The 21,651-nt window shown below is 44.5% G+C and overlaps 1 protein-coding gene across 1 annotated transcript; it reads right to left on the minus strand.

Annotated features, from left to right (window-relative positions):
- Positions 1 to 220: 220 nt before the first annotated feature.
- On the minus strand, positions 221 to 14,184 carry LOC140724809 (heat shock-related 70 kDa protein 2-like). The gene is made up of 2 exons (XM_073039447.1): positions 13,902 to 14,184; positions 221 to 4,783 (listed from the first exon to the last, which is right to left on the minus strand). Exons 1-2 carry the CDS (start codon positions 14,182 to 14,184, stop codon positions 3,144 to 3,146), a joined length of 1,923 nt encoding a protein of 640 aa, XP_072895548.1. The 3' UTR covers positions 221 to 3,143.
- Between the last annotated feature and the right edge of the window lie 7,467 nt (positions 14,185 to 21,651).

Genomic DNA, 21,651 nt, shown 5'->3' on the forward strand with positions numbered 1-21,651 from the left:
CCGTCGTTCATTCTATAAGACTAAATATTTCTAGCTGTATACATTCTCTGATAACAAATGGAAACATTTGATTTGAAATGCCTGCAAAAAAATGAATGTTAAGTTAGTATACATACTTTGATAATATATTTGAACTTCAAAAAAGTGCAGAACCAAAGAAGTGATTGTGTCAGCCAGTAAATAAGATGAGGCAATGGTAACACAAAAATATATGGTTTTGTGGAGATTACCTTCCAGTGGGCAGCAGAGACAAGAGCCAGTAACGTGGAGTCTCTAACCTCTGCAGGTAAATAAATTCATCAGTTTTTCTTATCTTTTACACTAAAAGGGCACTTTGTCTCAAGATTGTTCAATTCAATCAAAGATATTACTGAGCACTGTCAATTTTCCAAAATGACCTTTTTAAAAAAAATATGGAGGTGATGGCAAGTTCTGGATCACAAGAGGTTATGTACATGGCAGGATCAGAGGAAAATGGAAGGTGTTCATGTTTCATTCACTGGATAGTAGAGTCAAAAACTCAAGATTACCTTGGTCCTGTGTTGCCTTCGTTTAGGTTAATTTAGCTTAGAACAGGAATTTTTACAAACAACTTCTTCAGTTTCCCCCCACATTTACTGTTAAAAAGTCCGACCCTATTGATCTAAGATGTTTAATTTTCAACATTTCACATCTGTGATGAATTGAAACACGAAACAATACAATTTAACAAATAAGGTACACAGCAACCTTTGAAGATAATAGACCAAATGTAGTATTCACCTTGATCCTACCACATCCTTGAATGGAGACAAGTATTTTGCAGGTGTTATATTTTAATCTGATACACAAGTTGTAAAGGCATGTTTGGTTTCTACAAACTTATCTGTGTCAAAGGAACATTGAAGAGTTGTCCAACTGCAATACACAGACTTGTATCTCTCCAAACAGGGCCAGGAAATGAAAGACTTTCTTCACAGTCAAAGAAATTGTGTGGTTTCCTTTTGTGAGGAGCCCAATAAAGGTGTGTTGCTCCTCCTCCGTGTTCCTTTTTCCAATAAGGAATGGAGGGCGACAAAAGAAGCTGTAAATACTGAAACCTGGAGCAAAAAAAATAGGCAGTCTGCTGGAGGATCTTCTCAGATCAAGCAACATCTGTGGAAGGAGATGGACAGGGTCGTTTTGGGTTAGAAACTGCATCAGGACTAGATGCAAGGTTAAGAGTGTGAACAGCTTTAAGTTCCTCAGCATACACATCAACGAGGATCTCAGGTGGTCTGTACATACTGGCTGGGTGGTGAAAAAAAAGCACAATTGCACCTCTTTCACCTCAGACAGTTGAAGAACTCTGGCACAAGTCCCCAAATCTCAAGGACTTTCTACAGGGGCACAATTGAGAGCATCCTAACTGGCTGCATCACTGCCTGGTACGAGAACTGTACTTCCCTCAATCACAGGACTCTGCAGAGAGTGGTGCGGACAGCTCAGTGCATCTGTAGATGTGAACTTCCCACTATTCAGGACATTTATAGAGACCGGTGAGTACCACAAAATGTTCCAGCTGCTACCATCTGGGAAATGATACCGCAGCATAAAAGCCAGGACCAACAGGCTCCAGGACAGCTTCTTCCATCAGACTGATTAATTCACACTGTTACAATCGTATTTCTATGTTATATTGACGGTCCTGTTGTACATACTATTTATTACAAATCTCTATACATTGCACATTTAGATGGAGGTGTAACAAAGATTTTTACTCCTCATGTACATGAAGGATGCAAGAAATAGTCAATTCAACTCGTAACATTGACAATTCCTTTCCTCCCTCAAAGAATTGATGGTTTCTGATCTCCAATAAAAAGGGTAGATTTAGCTTGCAACTTTATAAAGTTGCATTAGGAATTAGAATTAGGAAGCATATGGAGTATTGCATTCATTTCTGGTTGTCCCACTACAGGAAGAATGTTGAGGCTTTGAAGCAGACGCAGAAGAGGCTTACCAGGCCAAACAACTAGTTTAGCTGGCCATTTGATCACTAATTTAACAGGTTCAGCACAACATTGTGGGCTGAAGGACCTGTTGCTGTGCTGTAGATCTCCTCTCCATTAACTGCTTTAGCATGGAAAGAACTGTAAAGCAGCAAGTTTCAAATCGCTATCACATTAGGAATGAAAAAATTATTTTCCATTTTCATTAGTTATTTTTACTCCAAATTAAATCAACAGCACAACCTTTACTGACATATGAAGTTGCTAAAGATTAGGTTAGGTTTTTATTCTCTGGAAGATAAGAGAAAAATGGGCAACCTGATAGTAATGTTTAAAATTATGAAAGACCTAGATAAGGTGGAAGGCAACAGTCTTTTCTGCAGGATAGGAGGGACCAAGATCAGGGGCACAGGTTTGGAAATATTTAAAAGGAACCCGAGGGGCAACATTTTCCCCACATAAAAAGGTGGTGCATATAGGAAATCAGCTGCAAGCAGAGGGGTTGAGGCTGCTACAATGGTACATGGAAGGGCAGGCTTTGATTAGAGTGATATGGGCCAAATGCAGGAAGTTGGCATTAGCTGGGTTGGCTCCATGGTCAGCATGGACTCTGGATCAAAGGGCCTGCATTCATTCTGCATTGCTCTATGACTGTAAAGATCATGCAAGCTGTTTGTGAATTCAGAGTACCCGGTGATAATTTTTAAAAGCAATGATTTAGGGACAGCAATAACAGGTAGCAAGGAAGCATAGCAGTTAGCACAACACTATCACAGGGCCAGTGACCCAAGTTCAATTCCCACTGTCTGTAAGGAGTTTAACATTCCCCTCATGACTGTGTGGGTCTTCTCCGGATTCTCATTCCAAAGATGTTCAGATGAATAGGTTAATCTGTCACACAAGTGTAATTGGACAGCATGGGCTTGTCGGATCAGAAAGGTCTGTTACCCTGCTGTATCTCTAAATTTAAAAATAGTATATGTATGTGATAATGTGTAATTAAACTCTGATAATTAATCTACAGTAAGATAGAGAAATAAGCAGTTGAGTCCTTTGTATTATCTGAATGGCTTGTTATCGATAATACATTAAGTGTTCCCTCCCTCCTCGCCCCATTAATGCTGAGGGAACAAGAAAAATAAGTAGATCTTCCGATGCCCTTAGCCACCTCACTCAGTCAACCTCTTCAATTGTGGGTCCAGTTGGGCTGCTGGGAACCGAAGAACTGCTGGCTCCTGGAGGTATCCTACTGCAGGGGCATCTGAAGAACTTGAGAAGTGGTTTACAGACTTTCTCTAGCTCTTTCTGCTGATGATCCAACTCCTCCTTCTCTGCTGTCTGGTTTCTTTCTAACCAGCTAAGGACCTCCTGACATTTTGCCAGGATAGCCTTCCCATCCTCCTCACTGATCTTCCCTTTCAGGTTCTCATCCTGTACAGCCTGCTTCATGCTGTACGCGTAGGACTCGAGCATGTTCTTGGCAGCCACCTTCTCCCTGTTCTGGTTATCCTCTGCCTTGTAGCGCTCTGCCTCCTGCACCATGCGCTCAATGTCATCTTTGTTCAGCCGGCCCTTGTCATTGGTAATGGTGATTTTGTTTGTGTGTCCTGTGCTCTTGTCAACTGCCGAAACATTCAGGATGCCATTGGCATCTATATCAAAGGTCACCTCTATCTGAGGCACTCCACGTGGAGCTGGTGGGATGTCGGCCAGGCTGAACGTACCAAGCAGATTGTTGTCTTTGGTCATTGCTCTTTCCCCTTCGTAGACTTGAATAAGGACACTAGTTTGGTTTTCTGAGTAAGTGGTGAAGACCTGTGTCTGTTTGGTAGGGATGGTGGTGTTTCGTTTAATGAGGGGAGTCATGATCCCACCAGCTGTCTCAATACCAAGAGACAGGGGAGCGACATCCAGGAGCAACAGGTCCTGTACATTCTCAGACTTGTCACCTGTTAAAATGGCTGCCTGCACTGCGGCACCATAAGCTACTGCCTCATCGGGATTGATGCTTTTGTTCAGTTCCTTCCCATTGAAAAAGTCTTGAAGTATACTCTGGATTTTAGGGATTCTTGTGGAGCCTCCCACAAGGACAACATCCTGAATCCGAGATTTGTCAATCTTGGCATCGCGAAGGGCTTTCTCAATGGGTTCCAGTGTAGCTCTGAAGAGATCACTATTCAACTCTTCAAACCGGGCCCTGGTGATTGATGTGTAGAAGTCTACACCTTCATGCAAGGAGTCAATCTCAACATTGGCCTGTGTACTCGAGGACAGAGTCCTTTTGGCACGCTCACAAGCTGTGCGCAAACGTCTTACTGCCCGCTTGTTCTGGGAGATGTCCTTCTTAAATTTCCGTTTGAATTCCTCAATAAAGTGGTTCACCATGCGACTGTCAAAATCTTCTCCCCCCAGGTGAGTATCTCCAGAAGTGGACTTGACCTCAAAGATGCCATCTTCGATGGTAAGGATCGAAACATCAAAAGTTCCGCCTCCCAGGTCAAAGATGAGAACATTATGCTCACCAGGTCCTGCTTTGTCTAGTCCATAAGCGATAGCAGCAGCTGTTGGTTCATTAATTATTCTCATCACATTTAAAGCAGCAATGGTTCCAGCATCTTTGGTAGCTTGTCTTTGACTATCATTAAAGTAAGCTGGCACTGTGATGACGACATTGGTGACTTGACTGCCTAGGTATGCTTCTGCTATCTCTTTCATTTTTGTTAGCACCATAGAGGAAATCTCCTCAGCAAAGAATGTCTTATTTTCCCCTTTGTACTCCACCTGGACTTTGGGTTTCCCTCCATCATTGATCACTGGGAGATGAAGAACAAAGAAATATATTGTTAAATGTTGAATGAACACCATTTCTTAGTTAAAGAAGCAGTTTCTCCACCCCACCTGCCCCCAGGAACCAAGTACTTCCCCCAACAGAAACTTGCCCCTTCCAGAGATCATTCACCTAGATTAACCTATAAACTCCTAAAATGGTGAGATGGTAGAAATAACTTTCTCCTATTGGTTTGAACAAATTGGTCCACAGGCAAACTGGTGAACTTCCAAAATCTTCTAGATTCTATAACAAAGTCAGAGTACTACATCAAGGAAATAGGTCCTTCTCTTAAACGTTGCAATTGAAATGGAATCCATCACTTCAGCTGGCAGCTCATTCCACACTCTGATCAAAGTCCTTCCCACCCCAGGTTCACCTTCAATATTTCATCCTTAACATATGAACCCGTGTTCTAGTCTCCCCAAACAGTAAAAAAAAAGCCTGCTTACATTTACCCTATCTATACCACTCAAAATTGTGTATAGCTCTACAAAATCTCCCCTCATTCTCCTACAGAATGAACACTTCTGTAGGAAGTGACACTTACGGAATGAAGACTTAACCCATTCAACCTTTTCCTACAACTCAGGTCCTCAAGTTCTGGCAACATCCTCGTAAATTTTTTTCTGCACTCTTTCAAATTTATTGATATCTTCTTTGTAAGTAGGTGACAAAAAAATGCAGATTTTACTTAAAATTTGGTCTCACGCACTATCAACATAATATCTCAATTCTTTTAATTTACAAAGGCCAATGTGCCAAAAGCTCTCATTATCAGAATCAGATTTAATATCACTGGCAAATGTTGTGAAATATGTTCTTTTTTTTTTTAAACAGCGGTACTGTAGTAGGTACAATACATAACAATATGCTTTAAATTACAAAAAGGAAACATACAGGCAAGTAAGCAGTGCAAAAAGAGAACAAAAAATAAAATAGAGGATTCATTGTCCATTCAGAAATCTGATGGCGGAGTGGAAGAAGCTGTTTCTAAAATGTTAAGCGTGTCTTCAGGCTCCTGTCCCTCCTACTTGATGGTAGGACTGAGAAGAGGGCATGTCCCAGGTGACGGGGGTCCTTAATGATGGATGGAGCCTTTTTGAGGCATTACCTTTTGAAGATGTCCTTGATGCTGGGGAGACTGGAGACCTTTTAAACCCGTGATGCCACTTTCAAGGAAATAGGGATTTGTATTCCCAGATCCCCCTGTTCTACACACCCTTTAATGCCTTACTGTTCACTCTTTTTAAAGTCCTACCTCAGTTTCTCCTCCCAAAGTGAAACACCTCACACTTGTCAGCATTTTTCCTGCAGCGCAATCAAATCAGGAGCAAGAGAGGAGGCAACTCACAGGTCCACGAGATGTTTTAAGAAAAAAGGAGCATTCGCGGGATTTTGCTATTTTCTAATGATTTATTAGCATGGGTAAATAAAAATAAGGTAGCGACAAACAGAGTGGCCATTGTGTGAGTGGACCAGTGCTAAGAGTGGGCAAACTTTGGCTCAACAAATTTAAGCAAGCCAAGTATCCGGCAAGTTTCTTCTTCATTCTTTGTTAGTACATACGTAGAGCAGTGAGGACGGCTCCAGGAGCTGTGTTGTGTTCTTTACGTGAGATGTGGGAATTCTGGGAGACCTCTAGCCTCCTGGATAACTATATCTACACCAGGCGCACTGAGTTCAGCTCTTCAGAGGACGTGCCAAGGAACCAGAGCTGCAGCTCACTGACCTTCGTTTCATACGGAAAACTGAGGTGATGGATAGGAGCTACATGAGGTAATCAACCCTAACTTGCAGGAGGCAGGTCCCTGGGTGACTGTCAGGAGAGGGAAAGGAAATGGGCAACCAGTGCAGAATTCTCCTGTGACCATTCCCATCAACAATAAGTATACCACTTTAGATACCGTTTGGTGAGGTGGGGGGGAGGGTTGATGACTTACCAGTGGGAGCTGCAATGACTGGATCTGGTAGGTAAGAATAGACATGAGATTCTGTGGATGCAATAGAGACACCAGATGGTATGTTGCCTTCCAGATACCAGGGTCACAGACATTTAGGATCAAATCCACGGCATCCTAAAGGGGAGGGGGAGCAGCTTGAAGTCTAGGTACATATTGGCACCAAAGACAAAGATAGGAAAAGGGAGCAGGCCCCGAAGAGAATTTAGGGAGCTAGGTGGAAAGCTGAAAAGCAGTACTATATTCAGGGTAGTAATCTCTGGATTGCTGCCTATGCCACATCTAGTGAGAGTAAGAATAGGACAATTTGGCAGATGAATGCATGGGTGAGGAACTGGTGCAGGGGGCAGAATACCTTTCTCTTCTGGGGAAGGTATGACCTGTACGAAAGGGGCAGGTTACACCTGAACTGGGGGGGGGGGGGGGAGTGCCAAAAGCCTTGTGGGCAGTTTTGACACGAAAGCGAGTGATAGGGCTGAGGATGGGGCAGTTGGTATACAAGCAGAGGTAGTGTGTAATGAGACTGCTCTACTTGAGCAGGGAGAGGTTGATGATTGGGCAAAATTGCAGACAGTGGGATGAGTTGCAGTGTAACGGGGGACAAAATCAAAAGGAGTGATTAATACAGGACTGACATACATTTGAAGGCACACAGCATACGGAACAAGGCAGATGATCTTGTAGTGCAGCTAGATTGGTAGGTATGACATGGGCATCATTCAGTTGTGGCTGAAAGAAGATTATGTTTGGGAGCTTAACATCCAAGATGCTCAATGCATCAAAAGGAGAGGCAGGCAGAAGGGGTGACATGCTCTGTTGGTAAGAAATGAAATCAAATCCTTAGAGGTGGTATAGGATCAGAAGATGTAGAATCCTTGTGGGTAGAGCTGAGGAATTGCAAGGGTTCCTGATGGGAGTTATTTACAGCCGTCCAAAGAGTGGACAGGATGTAGGCTACAAATTACAACAGGTGGAAGAAAATAGATGTCAAAAGGGTAATGTTACAATCATCATGAGGGATTTCAATATGCAGGTAGATTAGGAAAATCAGATTGGTGCCGACTATGGACCCCAAAAGAGAATTTGTAGAATGCCGATGAGATGGCTTTTTAGTGCAGCTTGTGGTTGAGCCCACTAGGGGATCAGCTATTTCTGGAATGAATGTTGTGTAATGAACTGGATTTGATTAAGGAGCTAAAGGTAAAGGAACCCTTAGGATGCAGTGATAATATAATAGACTTCATCTTGCAATTTGAAAAGGAGAAGCTGAAGTCAGATATATCATGGAGTAAAGGGAATTACAGAGGCATGAGAGGAGCTGGCCAACGTTGATTGGAAGGGGACACCAGCAGGGTTGATGGCAGAGCAACAATGGCTGGAGTTTCTGGGAGCGATTTGGAAAGCCCAGAGAGATACATTCCAAATAAGAGATATTCTAAAGATGGGATGACATAACTGTGGCTGACAAGGGAAGTCAAAGTCAACATAAATGCAAAAAAAAAAACATATAATAGAGCAAAAATTAATGTAAAGTTAGAGGATTGCAAAATGTGAAAACCAACAGAAGGCAACTAAAAAGCCATAAGGAGGGAAAAGATAAAATATGAAGTTAAGCTGACTAATATCAAAGCAGATTACAAAAGTGTTTTTCAAGATATATAATGAGTAAAAGAACGGCAGGAGTAGATATCAGACCACAGGAAAATGACACTAAAGAGGTAGTAATGAGGGAACAGGGAAATGGAGGACGGACAAAATAATTATTTTGCACCAGTCTTCACTGTGGAAGTCATGAGCAGTATGCCAGAAACTCAAGAGTCAGGGAACAGAAGTGAGTTCAGTTGCTATAATTAGGGAAAAGTGCTTGGGAAGCTGGAAGGTCTGAAGGTAGATATGTCACCTGGACTAGATGGACTACAACCCAGGGTTCTGAAAAAAATAGCTGAAGATGCTGTCGAGACATTAATAATGATCAAGGATCACTAGATTCTGGCATGGATCGAGAGGATTAGAAAATTGCAAATGTCGTTCCATTCCTCAAGAAGGGAGGGAGGCAGAAGAAAGGAAATTAAAGATCAGTTGGCCCAACCTCAGTGGTTGAGAAGATGTTGGAGTCAATTATTAAGGATGAGGTTTAGGAATACTTGGAGGCAACTGGTAAAAAAATAGGCCAAAGTCAGCATGGTTTCCTTAAGGGAAAATCGTGCCTGACAAATCTATTGGAATTCTTTGAATAAATAACAAGCAGGATAGACAAAAGAGGATAGATGTTGTATGCTTTAATTTTCAGAAGGACGTTTATGAGGTGCTGCTCACGAGGCTGCCTAGAAAGATAATAGCCCAGGTTGTTATAGGAAAGATACTAACACGAACAGAACATTGGCTGACTGGCAGGAGGGACAGTGTGGAAATAAAGGTAACCTTTTCTGATTAGCTAGTGGTGACTAGTGGTGCTCTGCAGGGGATGCTGCTGGGCTCACTTTTTATGTTAAACGTCAAAGATTTGGATGATGGAATTGATGGTTTTATGGCCAACTTTGAGGACAATACAAAGAAAGGTGGTGAGGCATGTAGTTTTGAGGAAGCAGAGAAGTTACAGAAGGACTTAGATTAGAAGAATGGGCAAAGAAATGGCAGATGGAATACAGTGTCAGCAAGTATATGGTTATGCACTTTAGTAGAAGAAATAAAAGCATAAATTTTCTAAACGGAGAGAATTCAAAAATCTGAGGTGCAAAGGGACTTGGGAGTCTTCATGCTGGATTCCTAGAAGTTAACTTGCAGGTTGAGTTGGTGGTGAGGAAAGAAAATGAACATTAGCATTCATTTTATGATGAGAATATAAAAACAAGGATCTAATTCTGAGGCTTTATAAGGCACTGGTGAGGCCTCACTTAAGAGTATTGTGAGCAGTTTTGGGTCCCTCATCTTAAAAAGGATTGTTGAAACTGGAGGGGGTTCAAAGGAGGTTCACAAAAATCATTCTGGGAATGAAAAGCTTATCATATGAGAAGCACCTGATGGTTCTTGGCCTGTATTTGCTGGAACTTAGAAGAATGAGGGAGGATCTTACTGAAATCTATTGAATGTTGAAAGGCCAAGATAGAGTGGATGTGGAGAGAATGTTTCCTACAGTGGAGTAGTCTAGGACTAAGAGAGCACAGCATCAGAATTGAAGGAATTCCTTTTAAAACAGATTAGTATGAACTTCTTTAGTCAGAGGGTGGCAAATCTGTGGAATTCATTGCCACAGGAATTCATTGCTGTGGAGGCCAGGTCATTGGGTGTATTTAAGCAGAGGTTGATAGATACTTGACAAGTCAGGCCATGAAATGTTACACGGAGAAGGCAGGAGAATGGGGTTGTATTCCAGATTGTTAATATAGATGACAAACAACAATGTTCACATTAAATTAGGAAGAAATAAAGCAATTTCTCTAATTAAGAATGAGGGGACAGAAAATTAAATTGCTACAGTGCAAGATAGCCTAACGTTGTTTGGTGAATTGTGCATACCCATATTAGACATTGCATAAAGATCCAAAGATAAAAATCAGGATTGCATAGAGCAAATATGGTTTTATGTATAGCACTTATGTTTGATAAATCTACAAAGATTGGAAGAGCTTTTGTTTAAGGGGAAACAGATAATAATTTAAACATAAATGCAGATTCTAGAAGTCAAAAGACCTAAGCTGCAAATCATGTGTCAGCAACTCAATGCCTAAAAGCATGCAGACATAGTTTGAATTGGATTGACTTTATTACTTACGTCCTTCATATACATGAAGAGTAAAAATCTTTCTGTTTTGTCTCCGTCTAAATGTGCAATGTGGAATTTATAATAAATAGTATGTACAACAGGACAGTCAACATAACATAAAAATACAATTGTATCAGTGTAAATTAATCAGTCTGATGGCCTGGTGGAAGAAGCTGTCCCAGAGCCTGTTGGTCCTGGCTCTTATGCTGCGGTGCCGTTTCCCGGATGGTAGCAACTGGAACGGTTTGTGGTACACACCTGGCTCTGTAGATGTCCTGAATACTGGGAAGTTCACATCTATAGATGCACTGGGCTATCCGCACCACTCTCTGCAGAGTCCTGTGATTGAGGGAAGTACAGTTCCCATACCAGGCAATGATACAGTCAGTTAGGAAGCGTGGGGTTTTACTTAAGATGAAGTAGATAGATAAGGAGAGAGAAAAGGAACACAGTAGGTATAAATTATGTACAATTGGGCAATTCAGCTTTCATGCCAACTTGTTGTAGATGACTCAGGCAGAATATGAGGAGGCCCCTTTTTCATTCTGGTATAAAAGACCTTAGAGCACTGCATTTAAGATGATTGTGGATTCTCCCAATGCTTTATTAACATTGATTCCCCAATCAATGCTCCCTTTATATAAGTGCCAGACATGCAAGCTATTTGACAGCACCTCTTGACGTACCAAAGATATTCCACTACCATAAATTAGGAAGGTAATGAAATACCCTCTACTTGCTTGGAAGAGTACAGTTGCAGAACATATTAAAAAAACTCAAGATTATCCAAAGTACTGATCATGACTAGCTTGTCAGACACCACCCTAAGCATCATTTCCATCCACATGGTGGATGCAATGTGAACACTCTACGAAATGCACTGCAGCTAATCAAGCAGATTACTCTGACACCACATTCCAAACCAGTGACCCAGCAGGCGGGACACCAGCTCATGCCTGGTAACACCACCACCTGAACGGTTCTTTCAGTGTCCTAAATTGGAAATATATTGGTGTTCCTTCATCATCACTGAGTCAATATCCTAGAACTCCTTACCTAGTGACAATTCAAAAAGGTGTCTCAACCTTAACTTGTCAAAAGCAGTTATGGACAGTCAATAAATGCTGCACTCTATACTGGGGGAGAGGTTACAAATGCTTGTAAGCACACCTGGCAGCTCTGCCACGCACACTCTATACCCGCCCTGGGATGCCATCCAGTTCCTTAGCCTTGCGACTGTCCACTCCTGGGAAACACGCATACTTCAGCCTCAGCGGCTCTCCTCAGGGGCTCAGTATTGACAACATCAAATCGGGAGTAAAAAATATTTAGCACATCTGGGAGAGAGGCAGCAATGTTGGAAACTCCACTGCATTTAGCTTTGAAGTCTGCGATGGTGTGCAGACTTTGCCGTAAGCTGCAAGTGTTGTTGGTGGAGAATTGTGTCTGAACCTTGTCCTGGTATTGTTCTTTTGTTGCCCTGATGACTTTGCACAGATCGTAGCTGCATTTCCTGAGTTCCTGTTGGTCACTGGCAACGTAAGCCCTGTGTTACGCAGTAAGCGCTGCTCACATAGAACTGTTGATCCAGGATTTCTGGTTTGGATAGACCCCGAGTGATTTCTAGGGGAGGCAACAACCTCATCATGGAAGACATTCCAGTCGACGTCATCAAAGCAGTCCTGTAGCATGGAGGCCGATTGGTCGGACCAACAGTGGACAGTTTTAACTCTGGCCACCTCTTGTTTCAGCTTCTGCCTGTACCTCAGCAGCAGCAAGATGGAGAAGTGATCTGATTTTCCAAATGTTGGGAGAAGGAGTGCTTTGTAAGCGTTGTAGAAGGGAGAGTAGCAGTGATCTAGTACACTATGTCTCCGTGTGCTCACCTGGATATGTTGACAAAACTTCGGAGAGACTTTTGTCAATGTGCTCTATTAAAGTCACTGGCAATGATGAATGCAGCCTCCGGTTGTGCAGTCTCCAGGGTGCTGATGGTCTCGTACAGTTCCTTGACAGCTGTGATAATAATAGCCGTGAACTCCCTAAGCAGCCAGAAAGGTTTCCACAGCAGCACAAGGTACTCCAAATCCAGGGAACAAAAGGATTTGAGGGCATGCACATTCCAGGGGTCACACCAAGCACTGCTGACCATCTCTCTTACTCTTCCCAGAGAGGCTTTTTGATGTGTCCACCCAGAACAGTGAGAACCCAGAGGGCTCGATGGCATGATCTGGTATCTCATCCATCAGCCAGATCTCCACCAAGCACAAAATGTCACATTCCTTTGTTTCCCCACTGGTAGGAAATTCTGGCTCTCAGTTCGCACAGATTATTGTCCAGGGATTGAACGTTAGCTAGGAGTGTGCTAGTAGTTGGTGGCTGATTAGCACGCCCTCACCAGAATGCCGGTCCTTCTCCCTCACTCCAAGGTAGCGGCAGTGTAGTAAATGAGCCTGCCGTTGATCTCTTACGTTGGGGTTACCAGTGTAGAAAAGGCAGCATTTAGTGCCATCTTCCTGATGTTCAGAAGAGCCAGTCTATCATATCGAATGAGACCATCAACTACTTGAACAAGAAATGCAAAGGAAATCGCAGAAATTATCAGTATACTGTAAAGGAAATCGCAGAAATTATCAGTATACTGTAAAGGAAATCGCAGAAATTATCAGTATACTGTAAAGCTGAAACGGAGCTCTCAACACAGCCGCCATATGCAGCACCATCTTGTTGCATTAAGAGGTTCATTGTTGTTTAGACCAAACATCAGAATGGGGAAGAAATGTGATCCAAGTGGCTTTGACCATTGAATGATTGTTAGAAACACAGAAAACTTACAGCACAATACAGACCCTTCGGCCCACAAAGCTGTGCCAAAAACGTCCTTACCTTAGAACTATCTAGGCTTACCCATAGCCCTCTATTTTGACGGTGCTCTCTAGATGCAGAGCCTGGGTTACACCACATCGAGAGGGCTGTGCACAACACCATTCCAGCTGCCAGCATATGGTAGAGGGGCCGCATGGCTGAGTCTCCCACCCCATCCATCCCCTCCACCACACCACCCATTCCGCCTCTCCACCACCACACCACCTCCCCCACACTCCCACCCAACCCTATTCCTTCACACCTGCACTCCACCCCATCTCTCCCTTCCAGATACCCCTCCTTCACCTCATCTCTCCCTTCCAGATACCCCTCCTTACTCCACCCCATCTCTCCCTTCCAGATACCCCTCCTTCACCTCATCTCTCCCTTCCAGATACCCCTCCTTACTCCACCCCATCTCTCCCTTCCAGATACCCCTCCTTACTCCACCCCATCTCTCCCTTCCAGATACCCCTCCTTACTCCACCCCCTGAGCCCGGCGCTTTCCCGCTCACCGGTGAAGGGCCAGAGCTTGATGTCGCTTTGTACCGTCGGGTCTTGGAACCTACGGCCTATCAGGCGCTTGGCGTCGAAGACGGTGTTGGTGGGATTGATGGCTACCTGGTTCTTGGCCGGATCGCCGATCAGGCGCTCGGTGTCGGTAAAGGCTACGTAGCTGGGCGTCGTGCGGTTGCCCTGGTCGTTGGCGATTATCTCCACCTTGCCATGCTGGAAGACGCCGACGCAGGAGTAGGTGGTGCCCAAGTCGATGCCAACAGCCGGCGAGCGGACCGACATCGCGTCCATGCTAGGGGCTGAAGGGCGCCCGTTTCCCCGCTCACCCCGAGCGCGGCCAATCACGTGGTGGCCTTTGTCCCGCCTCGCTCTGCCAGCCAATCACCAAGCGGCAATTGTCCAATACCCTTGCCGTCAGCGGGGTAACAGGGTGCATCACGTTTCAGCGGCATCAATCAGCGTCACGTCATTGGTCGCTCCCCGGGACACAGAGACCAATACCGTGCAACCCGGCGATCTCTGGCCAATGAAAACAGCGAAGCACGACGGCCAGTGCACAGCTGCCTCGCTGATGGTCAACACTGGCGCACCTCAGGGATGTGTGCTGAGCCCTCTGCTCTACCCTACACCCATGACTGTGTGGCTAGGCACAACTCAAATACCATCAAATATACAATTGTTAGCAGAATGTCAGCTGGAGACGAGAGGACGTATAGGAGTGAGGTACATCAGCTAGTTGAGTGGTGTATCAGCAACAACCTTGCACTCAGAATCAGTAAGACCAAAGAGCTGATGGTGCACTTCAGAAAGGGCAAGATGAGAGAACACACACCAGTCCTCGCAGAAGGATGAGAAAGGGACACTTGAGTAATTTCAAGTTAGCCCGTGCCAATATCTCTGAGGATTTATCCTGGACCTGACATATCAATGTAGCTACAAAGATGGCACGACAGCGGCTATATTTCATTAGGAGTTTGAGGAGATTTGCAAAGACAATTGCAAATTTCTACTGATGTACTGTGGAGAGCATTTTAACTGGCTGCATCATCGTCTGCACAGGATCGAAATAAGCTGCCGAGACTTGTAAACTTAGTCAGCTCCATCATGGGCACTAGACTCTTTAGCATGCAGGACACCTTCAAGAAGCGATGCCTCAAAAAGGCGGCATCCATCATTAAGGACACCTATCATCCAGGATATGCACCCTTTTCATTGCTTCCATCAGAGAGGAGGGTACAGAAACCTGAAGGCACACACTCAGAGATTCAGGATTAGCTTCTTCCCCTCTGCCATCCGATTTCAGAATGGGCATGACATACCTCATTACTTTTTTTAATTTTTGCACTACTTATTTAACTTATTTTATATATACTTACTGAAATTCACGTTCTGTTATCTCTATTATTATGTACTGCATTGCGCTGCTACCGCAAAGACAACACATTTCACGATACATGCCGGTGATAGTAAAACTTATTCGGAGCCGCCAACAACACGTGGAAACCCGAATGGGGCGGAGTCAATATTTTGATTGGAAACAGGCGACAGCCAATGAGAGCAGAGGATTTGCATCTGTTCCTTGTCTTAATACTGTACGGAGGTCACTGATTTCAACACCTCCTTAAACGCACCCACTCACCAATATTTCACCTAAGTGAGAATAGTTAGGCGTGTTTCTTCCAGGATTAAGGGTTTTGGATATTACCGACAACATTTTAACGCCCAACCCGATTTGTCTTTGAGAAGTGGGTAGTCAGTATATTTTTGAATCGTCGCTGTCACAGCGCAATAGACCTTACAGCACGGTTAATATGGAGATGGGTGTATAATACAGTCCCATAGCCTCAATGGACAATTCCCCAAGAATATAATCTCTGGGCACCGCGATTTTCTCTCTAATCAAAACCACAATCCTTTATCACGCCTGTAACATGTTTCGGAGTCAAAGCTTCCGGCCACTGCGGACATCTCGAGAGCTGGCCACATTCGGCTCGTGATGCCCTATCGGGGCCCAGAACTCGACACACTCCTCGGGAGACGGTCCTATGTAACACCAGACGCTTCTTGGAAATGTACTTTTTGTTGATTTTGAGACACAGCGCAAAACAGCCCTTGCATCCCAACGCGCCGTGTCGTCCAGCAAACCCCAATTTAACCCTAATCTAATCATGGGACAATTTACAATGATTTATTAACCTTCCAACCGAAACACCCAGAAGAAACCCACATTATCATGAGGAGAACGTACAGATTTTCTTATAGAGGATGCCGGAATTGAACTCCGCTACCCTACCGTGGCGCCAAACGCGTTCCGCATCGCAACGAGGTGTTTCCTGTACGGGCCAATCTTGTACACTCCGCACGGGAAGGGGGGAGGGAGAGGGAGAGGGAGAGGGAGAGGGGGAGGGAGCGAGAGAGAGGGGGGGAGGGAGGGAGAGAGAGAGGGGGGAGGGAGGGAGAGAGAGGGGGAAGGAGGGAGGGAGAGAGAGAGGGGGAGGGAGGGAGTGTGTGTGTGTGTTGGGGGTGGGGGTCTCCAGTGTAAGTCTGTCTACACGGGTGTTCTCCCACTTTCTCCAGATGGAATACAGTGTAGGGAAATGTATGGCCATGCACTTTGGTAGAAGGAAACTGCAACCATAGACTATTTTCTAAACAGGGAGCAAATTCAGAAATCGGAGGTGCAGTGTCCTAATACAGGATTCCCTAAGCTTAACTTTCAGGTTCAGTCGGTAGTAAGGAAGGCAAATGCAATGTTAGCGTTCATTTTGAGAGAACGAGAATATCAAGTTCATCGCACCGAGTGTTTCTTGTATAGGCCAATCCTGCACACACTCCACTGACTAGACCACGTCTGCCGTCCGGATACACCTCAGTGATCGATTCTGCTATCTAACAGTGGGGGGGGGGGGGGGGGATACTTGCAGGTTAAGTCGGTAACAAGGAAGGCAAGTACAATGTTGGTCTTTATTTCAAGAAACTGAAATATAAAAGCAAGAATGTATTGCTGAGACTTTATAAAGCACTGGTCAGACACCATTTAGAGTATTGTGAGCAGTTTTAGGCCCGTTATCTACAATAAGAAAGCATGTGCTGGTATTGGAGAGGCTTTGGGCTACTCTGGGCCGCTCTGAGGACTACATTTTGGTTCGCTTAATTGCTTGCATGATCTTTGTTTCCTTTCTTCTGCTTCCGGTATTGGTCTTTAATTTTTTTCTTTATTTGGCTTCTTTAGGGTTTCTTGCTTTATGGCTACCTGTGAGCAAACAAATCTCAAAGTTGTATACTTCATACTTTCCTTGATAATAAATGTACTTTGAATCTTGAAATAGGCAGTAAATATTGACAACAGTAGAAGAGACCTTGAAAGTGAGTTGATAGGTTGTGGGAACGTTTCAGTGATGGGGTGAGCGAAGTTATCCTCTTTGGTTCAAGAGCTTGATGGTTGAGGGGTAATAACAGTTCCTGAACCTGATGGTGTGAATCCTGAGGCTTCTGTACCTTTTCCTGATGGCAGCAGTGAGAAGAGAGCATGTCCTGGTTGGCGAGGGACCCCCCCCCCCACCCCACCCCGACAATGGATGCTGCTTTCCTGCGACAACACCCCATGTAGATGTACTCAGCTTTGGGAAGGGCTGTATCCACTACATTTTGTAGCATCTTTCATTCAAGGACATTGATGTTTCCATAGCAGGCTGCGGTGCAACCAGTGATCGATTCTGCTATCTAGACTCTGCACCACACATCTACAAAAACTTTGTCAAAGTTTTAGATGTCACGCTGAATCTTCACAAACTCCCAAGCAGAGGCACAACGAGGCGGATCTCATTGAAACCTGTCGAATATTGAAAGGTCTTCACAGAGTGGATGAGGCAAGGATGTTTCCTATAATGGGGGAGTCTAGCACGAGAAGGCACGGCCTCAGAATACGAGAGTGTCCCTTTCGAAGAGATGAGGAGGGATTGATTTAGCTGGAGGGCGGTGAGTCTCCGGAATTCATTGCCAGGTCATTGGGTATATTTAAAGTGGAATTTGGTAGATTCTTGATTAGTATGGGCTTGGGGCCGAATGTTGGAGAATGGGGTTGAGACTGCATTGTTCCCGCCCCCCGCCCCCAAACTGCGTGGGTGCGCGGCCGCGGTAACTGAAATGCTCACGCCACATAGGGTGTTGCCGCGCAGTTGGAACTTTCTTTAGTATGTTGCTAACATGATTTTGAAATACAGTACCCTGTAATTATGTGTGAATGAATATAATCCCCAAACTTTCTAAATAATAAATGTATCACCTTTACATAGAAATTCAAAGTATTTACATTCTCACTGTTCCAAGTTATAACACTGTTACTAATCGTAACAATAAACACGATGGCAGTCGGTAGCTCATTAATAAACCGCCAGACCGCTGCCGACGCCATCTAAGTTTACGAAACTTGAAGGAATTTCTTCGTTGTACTGTATTTCAATATCCTCCCAATTAAGAAATACAATCAAAAGTATGAGATTTTTCAAATTTCTTTCTAAATATTCATAGTATGCACATTACAAACAAAACGCTTTAAATGCCGCGCAGTTTCCTCTCAGAGCAATGCTGAGCAGCCGTAGAGAAACAGAGGGAACGTTGAAACCAACCACGATCGAATGTGAGCAAATGGTCTAATTCTGCTTCGAAAGTACGTTTTATGGTATTTACATGCTGAACCTGGGACGGGGGTGTTACACAGACCAGTGCTGTGTGACAGGTTCTCAGTCGGCTGCCCCTGCTGCTCCCCGGAGGGATTCGTGTTCCACACTAGTACGGAGTGTGAAGAGTTGCAAGGCCCTGTTTTGAATTTCCGAAGGAGCTTTTGAGACACACGACCTCCTCATCGGTCTGTTCCTCGGGCCTGGCCAGGGTGGTCACTCACAGGACCCGGCAGCAGGCTCTCAGGCTGACTGCCTTCCACTCCTGAGCCCAGATGTCCCCGGAGAGAGGGAACGCCAGGTCCAAAGAGACTCGCCAAACCTCCTCAGACCGGTGAACTGAAGTGGACACTTTGTTTCTAGATCGTTTCGAATGGACAGCTGTTTAAAAACCTCAGACGTAGCTTCAGGCCATTCGACCCTTCGAGTCTACTCCACTATTCTCATAACTTCTCCCCATAACCTTTAACCCATTTCGTAATCAAGAACCTAGCAATTTCTGGCTTAAATTCCCCCGATGACTTGGTTCCTACAGCCGTCTGTGGCAACGGATTCCACAGATTCACCACTCTGCCTGAAAAAGTTCTTCCTCACCGGTGTTCCAAAGGGACAGTCTTCAATTCTGGGCTAGACTCTCCACTATAGGAAACATCCCTTCCACATCCGCTCTCATATATAAAAGGTGCTCGAGGCTAAATAGAAAGAGCAATACACCTCCCTGTTTGTGCACTGTACTTCCTAGACACCTGCTCCATCCTCAAACCACTGCCCAGTTCCTTCAGTGTCACAGCTTGCACCCGTCTCATGAGTTCTGCCAACGATTTCCCCAATAGTTAAATCGCTCCTTGGACTGGGTGACGGGCCCTCTCTAGGGTTCAGCGATGCGAGAGTTGTACAGAACGTTGCCATTTCTAATACTTCACTCCGTTTTGATCCACCCTGCTGTAGGGAGGTGGCATTGGGCAGCGGTTCCCCCGTGGTATAGAGTGTTTTATAGACGGTAGTACTCATATTTTAATTTGAAAATACTTAATGTCTTTATAAATATTGTCTGTACCTTTGTGAAAGTAAATAAACTTCTATAATTTTGGTTAAAAAAGGATGGCATTAAGCTGGGAAGAGTGCAGAGATTTACAAAGATGTTGCCAAGATTGGACGGACTGAGTTACGGAGTTTGAGCAAGTTATTCCTTGGAAGACAGGAGTACCAGGGGTGATCTTAGAAGTGTATAATTAGGATTAGGCTGGGTAAATGTACAATCTGTTTCCCCATGGTTAGGGAATCAAGAATTAAAGGCCACAGGTTTTAGGTGAGGAGAAAGATTAAATAGATCCTCATGAGGAGTTTGTCTGAAACATTCTCCTCCATAGATGCTGCCCAACTTGCAGAATTTCCCTTGCATTTGTGTGTGTTGCTCAGGATTTCCAGCATCTGCAGAAACTCTGGAGATTTAATAGGAAGCGGAGGAAAATTTTAAAAACCAGAATACAGAACAATCTGCCAGGGAACCTAGAGGCAGGTGCATTAGAAGACACTTGGACAGGTACACGGATCGGAAAGGTTTATCGCTGTGGGATAAGGGCCAAACATGGGCAAATGGCACTAGTTTAGATGGGAGTTTTAGCTGGTATTGGCCAGTGGGGCCACAGTGCCCTTTTCCATCCTGCATGTCTCAGCATTTCCGGTCACTGCACTGCAGGAAGGGTGTGGGGGCTTCGGAGGTGGTTTCAAAGAGGTTCACCAGGATGCTGCCTGGATGAGAAGGTACGAGATACAAGACGAGGCTGGACAAAGTTGGGTTGTTTTCTCTGCAGTAGCAGAGGCGGAGGCAAAACCTGACAGGAGGTTTTAAAATGGAGACACAGACAGGCAGAGTCTTTTCCCCAGCACTAGAGAACAGATTTTATTTTCACTAGAGGACAGGAAGGACTCAGCAAAATGCAGGGACAGCACCTTGACAGGTCAGCCATCACTGGGACAGCCGTTGCCTTGGTGCAGCTCATGCCTGATTAAAGCACGAGGTCTGAGGGCGGAAAACAGGCCTGTGTTCAGTCCCACTACTCCATGCCAGCCAAAATGCCCCACCTGCCCATTTTTTTTACTTGTCTCACTCTCTTCTTGCTATTACCATCAGGCAGGAGCCTTGGCCCTCCGCCACCAGGTTCAGGAGCAGCTGTGGCCCTGTAGCCATCGGGCTCCCGGACCAGCTTCACACACCTCAGCACTCAGCTGACCTCACAGCCTTTGGACTCACCTCGGAGACTCTGCAGCTCATGTTCTAGGAGTTACTAGTTCTTTTTTAAAGTTATTATTTGCACAATTTGTCCCCTTTTACACATTGGATGTTGTCTTAAGAGGTGTGTAAGATGATGAGAGGCATTGATCGAGTGGATAGTTAGAGGCTTTTTCCAGGGCTGAAATGGTTGCCACAAGAGGACACAGGTGCTGGGGAGTAGATACAGAGGAGATGTCAGGGGTAAGTTTTTTTACTCAGAGAGTGATGAGTGCGTGGAATGGGCTGCCAGCGATGGTGGTGGAGGCGGATACGATAGGGTCTTTTAAGAGACTTTTGGATAGGTACATGGAACTCAGAAAAATAGAGGGTTATGGGTAACTCTAGTAATTTCTAAGGTAGGGACATGTTCAGCACAACTTTGTGGGCCGAAGGGCCTGTATTGTGCTGTAGGTTTTCTATGTTTCTATGTTTTTTTTTGTGTAGATTCTTTGTATTTCTGTTTCTTTCTGTGGGCGTCTGCAAGAAAATGAACCTCAAGGTTGTGTATGGTATACATCATTTGATAATAAATGCATTTTGAACTTTGACACAGGGGACCAAGGGTGAAACATGGTAATTGGTGGAGTTTAAAAGGCTTAGACAGACACATGAAGGGAATGGAGGGATATGGATGATACAGAGGTGGAGGACATATAAAGTTTAGCTTTATTTATCACATGTACATTGAAACATACAGTGAAATGGGTTATTTGCATTAAATCAAACCAGTGAGAATTGTGCTGCATGTCACCCTGTTTCCATAGCATGGCCACAGCTTACTAATCCTGAACTGTA

Source organism: Hemitrygon akajei, chromosome 3 (genome assembly GCF_048418815.1).
Source record: "Hemitrygon akajei chromosome 3, sHemAka1.3, whole genome shotgun sequence".
NCBI classification, from domain to species: Eukaryota; Metazoa; Chordata; class Chondrichthyes; order Myliobatiformes; family Dasyatidae; genus Hemitrygon; species Hemitrygon akajei.